The 7790-nt window shown below is 39.1% G+C and overlaps 1 protein-coding gene across 3 annotated transcripts; it reads right to left on the bottom strand.

Moving 5' to 3' along the window:
• Positions 1-247: 247 nt before the first annotated feature.
• mettl14 (methyltransferase 14, N6-adenosine-methyltransferase non-catalytic subunit) lies at positions 248-7005 on the bottom strand. 3 transcript variants are annotated; one of them, XM_080464774.1, is made up of 12 exons: positions 6816-7005; positions 6587-6730; positions 5260-5348; positions 4940-5027; positions 4223-4300; positions 4015-4102; positions 3844-3934; positions 3616-3757; positions 3061-3153; positions 1719-1835; positions 1321-1531; positions 387-916 (listed from the first exon to the last, which is right to left on the bottom strand). In XM_080464774.1, the coding sequence occupies exons 2-12, from the start codon at positions 6650-6652 to the stop codon at positions 609-611; spliced, it is 1371 nt and encodes a 456-aa protein (XP_080320900.1). In that variant the 5' UTR covers positions 6653-6730; positions 6816-7005; the 3' UTR covers positions 387-608. The 3 variants fall into 3 exon arrangements, with proteins under 3 accessions (XP_080320899.1, XP_080320900.1, XP_080320901.1); XM_080464773.1 differs by having other exon boundaries at positions 248-916; positions 6587-7004; XM_080464775.1 differs by lacking the exon at positions 6587-6730 and having other exon boundaries at positions 6856-7005.
• Positions 7006-7790: the final 785 nt, after the last annotated feature.

Here is a 7790-nt window from a genome sequence, read left to right as displayed (position 1 = left end):
TCCTATAGAAAACAAACTGTGATGCACTGTGTATTCTAGAATTATTAAACAGAACCAGTATCAATCCGAGTCACAGAAGCAGAACGCTCACTTGCTTGTAAAAATGATTTTGAAAAGAACAGGTCATCAGTTTCAGTGAATGTGACATTCACATTGCAAAATGCCAAGTACACGGCCTTAAAAGCACTTGTATGTTTTCACCTGAGAGAAACACCAGTTGACATGCGTATTATTACAGCTCGACACTCTGAATCACACATTTCTTTAATGTATTCATTCAGCAGAATACTCTTAATTTTCCACCATATAACACTTTGAACATAATTAAATTCCGAATTTTAATCATTGGATGAATCTTCTTTGAAAAGAAAAAACGAGACCTCATACAGACTTAAAGAAAAGAACGTTTATTTGGGAAAAATCCCTCCGACCTCAGTTGTGGCATGAAAAATATTAATACACTAAAAATGATTCAAAAAAAGAAAATCATCGCATTTACTGCCTCGTGCTGCCACATGCCACATACTAACCAAACCAACTGTGTCAACTTGTGTTTGCAGAAACTGTAAATGGGATGAGGAGTCTGGTTTTGTGTGAGTTGTTTGGCCTCAGCGAGGGGGGAAGCCCCTGTGTAGCCCCCCCCGGCCTCTGAACCCTCCTCTGTCGCCACGGAAATTTGGTCGGTTTCTTTCTCGGCCTCTGTCTCCACCTCTTCCGGCATTCGGCCCTCCGCGTCCTCCTCTCGGTGCTCCCCCGCCGCGGTCCGACTTCAGCTTGGCGGGGGGGGATTTGGGCCGCAGCCTCTCGATCTCCTCGGTGCAGCCGGACAGGTGAGAGTCGGGCAGAGTGAAATGTGAAGCGTAGGTCTCGGGGTTGAAGTTGGTGTTTGTCAGAGTCGGGCCCACGGTCAGCCAGCCTGGGAGGAGATACAACCGGGAGACCTGGAGGTAAACATACTAATGCATCTAAAAGATTAAAACCATGAAAAGGTTCAATCATTTTATCAATTTCAGAATGTGAAAAGTTGTTTTGATTTTTTTTTTCATAGCTGTAAGGTCTGTTTTCCACAAAGTGCTGGATCAAAGCAGATTAACTGAAACTGATTGGGGATACAAAGTGGACATAAGCAGCAGGGAAAGACTACAGCCTTGAAGGAATCGGTCAATTCAAGGACTGGCAGGAGGCTGAGCCGGAGCAATAACAACAAACACACACAGATTTATCCAGGAAATGAACTCCAATCGAAGCCTTTCTACTTCCATGAGCGTCCCACGCCAGGGTTTTGTTAATTACCTCACGGCCTTTTCATGCTCAGCTTACCTGGCCTGATGGTGGAGTCTCGCCCAAACAAGTGCAGCCTCCTGCGGCCCAAACAGAAATGCTCGATGATGTGGAAGATCTCCACGGGTTTCTCGACATTTCCCATCTCTGGCTCCTCGGTGATGATCAAGTCAATGTCCACATTGGCGTGGATGAAGTCCCCATCGGTGCTCCTGCGCACGGTTCCTTTGATTCCCATCAGGCAGTGTTCCTGCAACAATGGTGTCGCATGTTACCGTCTATCATAATGTATGTATGTATGTACACTTCATCCTGGTAAAAAAAATGTTTAACTCGTGGTGAAGTTTCCACACGCCATCTAAAAACTAATGCCACGGAGAGAAACGTAAAATAAATGTGACATTTCTACATTTGTCGTGTGCGCATGCATTCTGCACCTTGGTTCTCTGGAAAACCGCTTTTGGGTCGAGCGCCTTGGTCTTTCCCGGGTTGTTCTTGTTCGTCTTGATCCAGCAGATGTCCTCACACCTCCTGAAGCCCCACTTCCTCAAGCACTGAAATCAGAAGAACAAAGGCCATTACAGGCTTCGGAACTCCACAAGCTTAACAATGATTTGATTTCTTAGATTCTACATTGATCTCCTTGGTGAAATCATGTTCACTTAACGACTTAACGACACATATTTAGAGCAGTAGTAGTTACGGCGCCCTGGAACACATTAAGGCCAGCTCTGCCCAGGGAGGGACGTTAACGTTACATTTTCTTTTAAACCATTTGCTCATAACAGAGGAGTTGCCGTGTTTTTTACTTGTTAGTTTATTATTTTTTTTGGGATTATTGTTAAAAAAAACTAGTTTTAGCTAATTTTAAAAATGGACTACCTCTTCATAGAAAAATAAATCTCGCAAATTATTGATTGTTTTTCAATCTTTCTTTGTGTAGTATGCCCACTCTTGGCTTTTTAATACTTTTACTTTAATTAAATATTATAAACAATTACAGATCTTTGTTTATATGTTTATATTAGAGCAAAACTACACTAGTAATCTATCTGTAGTCACATGGTCACCTTGCTCTGGTTTTTAATATAAAAAAGGAATATTTATTCATTTAAACAGCCACAAGATTAAATTAAGATAAATGGCAGTATCTTTTTTTTATTTTTTATTTTTTAATGGAAAATACAAATCTTTAAACACAAAGTTAAAAAATAAAATAAAATAATGGTTGTTTTTATTGTATTTAAAAAAAAAAAAAGGGTTAGTGGAACTAGTAAACACTAACTATCTTATAGTGAGAGTAACGAGATGATTAAACCACCTTTTGGAAAACAATACCTGGTAAGATTTCATTTTTTATGTATGTGTCTATAATTTAAGGAAATGAAATGAAGAAATCGGAAACAACATTTTGTGTTGAGCAAAAGTTATAAGTACGCCAAGTGAAGACAATAATAAAATCCATTATTCCGCTAGAAGCAAGGCCAAAGACGCATCCTGAGGAGATAATATACTCCATTGACGTGAATCTGGATATTTGATGAAAGAGTTGTGGCCGTAAGAATTCGAGGGACACTCGTGTATTCTTAAAAGGCGGCAGTGATCATCTCTGACGTGATGCCAGTTACCAAACTAAAAAAACTCACAAGTTCCACAAAAATCCAGTCCGTACTAAATGTGGCAAACCAGGATCCCATCAGGAGAATTAGACACATTTGAGAACATTGGGCCCATCCGTAGTTTAGTTTGTGTATTTAACTGAAAAAGAAATCGGGTTACCATTCTGCCCAAGTCCAGACCTTCACCGGAGCCACACCAGAGAAAGACAAACGAGCGTAGAGCAGAAATCTCCTCGATCTCCAGTCTCATAATCTACAACAACAAAGAGGTGAAAATGGAAAGAATAAGCATTGATAATAAGAAAAAACATTTACTAATCAGTGAACCTTTCTCATTACAATCAGGTGTATTGGTTTGGTGAGACATCCAAACACAGATCCAGAAAAGCTGTCAGCCCTTTAACATCACCAATCATCCTAAAATGAACGTTGTTGGACTGTGGAAGGAACCCAGAGTACTTACAAAAAAAAACAAAAACAAAATTCTACAGCGAAATATCCCCTAAACCAAAAGTGTAGATATTCTCACTGTGAGGTGGGAGAGCGAGGGGTGGGCTTGTTCATTTGGAGTGTCACACTTTTTTTCATATAATCACAAAATTCATGCTATTACTCCGACAGTCTCTTTCATAAACGAGAATCTGCTCCTATTGAGTATCTAATCCCAGATCAGGGCAAACTGCGGAATACAAATGAGCTGAACATGCACACGTACGTCATCCCAGGTCCAGAAACGTTCAGTGTGGCTGATGCCGGACTCTCTGTAGTACTCCTCTAAAGGAGGCTCAAGCAAGATCACATCAAATTTGCACTTCAAATCTTGAAGGTCAAAATTCTCCGGATCGGCCTGGAGATACCTAAACACATGGAAAGACACACCGTTAACAAAACTAATCCTCCCTGACAGGTAAATGCTTCACTCTCATGTCTTCAGTCAACCCACATTGGAGGAATGTTGGTGGTGGAGATGAGTTCATCCTTCAGTCTGATCAGCTCGCGAAGTTTCGGGTATTCTTCAAATCGGTCGGCCAAGCCTGCAGCACCGGCGACACAGAGATCACGTGATGCACACAAGCACGCCCGCGCGGAACGGAAACGCAAAGCGAACACTCACCAACGTCTCGGATAAAGTTCTGTGGCCTATGCCCCGTGTCCACAAAATGCTGGCAGTAGTCATTGTGAGGATTCAAACTCTGGGTACCCTAAAAAATTTAATGAGATTAAAAAAAAGAAGAAGAAGAATGAAAATACAGGTGAATAAAAAATGGCAGAAAAGAAAGGAAAGCTGTGTTGTGCACGCGTGTGTGTCAGTGTGTCCCAACCTTAAGAAAAGTACTTGAATCTTTGTACACCTCCTCATATGGGTTGTTTTCATCTGGCTGCTGCACTTCTACCTCATCCTTAAAATATAAAAGTCATGCATACAAAATCACAACAGGCCGAACCAAATCAATCTGCTGTTGAACAAAGAGACTGGGGGGGGGGGGGGGGGGGGGAGATATATGAAATGATAAACAACATATTTATGTTGGCAAATCACAACCTCGCTCTATAATCTAACCATACTCACCACTAAATTACTTCAGTTATTTTGATGTTCTGTTGGTTACTAAACTGACTCAGTGGGAGCGGAGCCAAACACATTTGAATGCAAGGGAATATAATTTAGTGCACGATGTTATTTTTAATTTTATTCTGCAAATAATAGGGACAAATAATTAAAAAGTTACATTAGTTAGGATTTCCTGAAAAAAACAAATTGCTGCTCATGGAGTTTATTATTGGGACTAAACCATTGTTTCCCTCGGAGGGTGGACTTATTATTACGTTATCATTAAACTGATTTATTATAAATACTAACTTAATTGCTGAACACATTTATGAGCTCCCAGACTCCAAATCCGTTTTTTTTTTTTTTTTTAAAGTGCCGCATGAATCAGCGATCAACATGTTCAACGTTTTTTTGTGTGAGGTTGGAAGTGTTCTTTTTAACTCTTGTAAATAGTAAATAGCTTTAAAGCCAATGAGACTGCACTCACCTTTTGCTCCTCCACGACCTCCTCTGTGTCTTCTCCCTCAGTCTGTGTTTTCTTTTTAGAAGGCGGAGCTGAGCTGTCATATGAAGCTCTGAAAAACAAACGGGCTTTAGATATTTCCTATCAAACCAACACACAGGAAAAACATTGGACAAAAAAAAACAACAAAAAAAAACTATCCAGCCGACAGAAATATGTCAAATGGAGTTCTCGTGTTCAAAGCATTGAATTGAGAGAAACGTCTACCTGAAATATCTATTTGTTATCTGAATACACAATGAAATCACTTCACCTTTTGGTCTTTTTGATAACAACACACTCACCTGCATGTTTCTCTCGTCTCCTCAATTTCTTTTAGCTCATCTTTACTGTTGAGGACAGCTCCAATACTGTCCGCGCTTTCGGCTCCCAGCTGTGATTGAACGAGAAATGAAAAGTTCAATGTATTGTTTTCAAATAAAATTACATCTAAATTTAGAAAAACTACACAATTTGTAAATATTTGCTCTTTTTTTTTTTTTTTTTTACCCCCCAGAGAATAGAGACACACAAATCATCTCTTTCAGTCGGGTAACTTCATCCACTGTGTAAAAATAGTTGAAATACTGTGGATCGGAGCAGCTACACAACAGGACGTCCATTAAAACGTGGCAAAAATCTATAGTTTTATTGATATGAGGTTATGTGATGATCAGAAAAGCTGCACAAAAAAGCCTCATATTGTGATATCCCACACCAAACATGAAGTGAGCACTGCAGAGCAAAGGAGGCAGAAATGTATTCCCATATTGAAAACAGTAATGAGCAAAGATTATACCTTTATAAATATCATATATCACACAAATCTATTGGATGATGATAGTTGAATTCTACATTATTCTCCACGTTAATGCCAAGTCACAGAAAATTATGTAAGTAAATGCAATCAAATGTTTACTCATGAAAATTTCAAGTGACGTGAGAGATTCCAAGAAGCTTTGCCAGGACATTTCTCGACCTGTCACTTTGTTTAAATGCGTTTTTTCCCAGACACCAACCCTCTTTAAACGATCGACCACAGAAAGTTTTATTGTTGCTGCTGAAGATGATTGAAATTGATGACGTTGATGAAGTTGTCTTAAGTTTAAGTGTTGTTGTTCGCCTTTTGGCACGTTTAAGATGAACAGGGGGGATTTAACACGCGCAGAGTTTTGCCTTCATATCTTTTTTTGTGAGTCAATGTTCTTGTAACATAAGAAGTATTAAAGTTTATATTATCTCACACAACGCATATGAAGGAATACTGCTCGAAGCAACAAACCCATCACTAATAAAAGTGATTCATGCATCCTCTCTCCTCTGTTTTGCCCTACTTTAATCCACATTTTACTGAAGGTACTGTATTTGATTAAGGAAACTATCATGACTGAAATCCTCCAACTAATCACTGTCATTCATTCTAATCGAAGCTAAAAACGCTTGAATGGAAAACAACTTTTGTTCACAGTGGTCTCTCTGAAAGAGTTTTTATTTGATCGTGGATTTACAACTCTTTCCAATAAAAACAGATATTTAGTGAACAGTAACGATTGATGCACTTTATATGAACTACAGATCCACTGTTTAACTGGCTGCTACTTTAGCTACTTGCTAACAACGCACGGTACTTGCCTGTTGAGCTAACAGCTGCCGCCTTAGTTTTTGCTTCTCTCTGATCTCCTGGAGCCGACTGTTCATATTTCTCCTTTGGGTGTTTTCCGAATATATTTAGAGTCTTCTTGGTTACTGTAGCACACACAAACTGTCCACACAAAGCTGATAGATAATTAGAACGGGGTCCAGCATTCGCTAATGTAGGTTAGCTGCTACAAATGACAATAGTGGCGCTCGTTATCCTCACCACGAGATCCCGGGTCTGTAAACTGCGTAGGCGAAGTTACCTTTTTTTTAAAGGGTGACTCGCAGCAAGTACCCATCCAGTAATGACTACTCGGTAATAGTTGATGAGCTGTGTGGATTAATTAAATAGGAAAAAATTACAACCGCGAAACAAATACGTGTTTCATCATAAACTAACTCCACCCATCCAGGCTCTATACGGCATACGCCGGTTTCAATATCAAACGAATATGTTTATGCGATAACAGGCGATGGGTGATGATCCTCGGCGCACTTGTATAACGTCAGTGTTTTCTACCAATCAGAGATCGTATTCCAGACACGAAAGGCAGGCGGGAGAAGACAAAAGCTAGGCAAATGTATTTATTGAGTACTATTCAGACACAGGGCAATTCACAGTGCTTTACAAAAAATACATTAAAGCTTTACAAAGAAATAAAATAATTACATTAATGCAAGCAATTAAGAATCTCAAGTGATAAAGCATATGACATATTTTAAAACGGCGCATTCTCTCTCACACACTGATCCTTTTCATTAGATCAACTTCACTTGGTGTTGGTATTTGGCATCCAAAGACGTATTTTTATACCAGAAATGTCCAAAGGGAATGTATCATGTCAACACAATTACAGTAATAACCCTCACGTTTTAGGTTATGGATAGGTTTATATAGATGAATATAGATTTATGTAGATGCGTGTCTTGATATGGAAGGTGCATGCTTCAAAGGAGATAAGCTTATCAATATACAATCAAGAACTTTTTCAAGAGAAATATATTTAGTGTATGGTTTTGACTTAATAGCACCATGCAACTGAAAAACAAATATGGACAGAATAGAATAGAATAGAAAAGAATACAACAGAATAGCACTTTATGCCTTTCAGCATCACAAAAACAGACGCACCCACATCCCCTATAAACACCAACACTAATTGATAATAATAAATATTGTATTTTTATATGCTTTTTT

This window comes from Lipophrys pholis (assembly GCF_963383615.2).
Source record: "Lipophrys pholis genome assembly, chromosome: 5".
Lineage (NCBI taxonomy): Eukaryota > Metazoa > Chordata > Actinopteri > Blenniiformes > Blenniidae > Lipophrys > Lipophrys pholis.
This window is presented reverse-complemented; position numbering and strand designations above follow the sequence as displayed.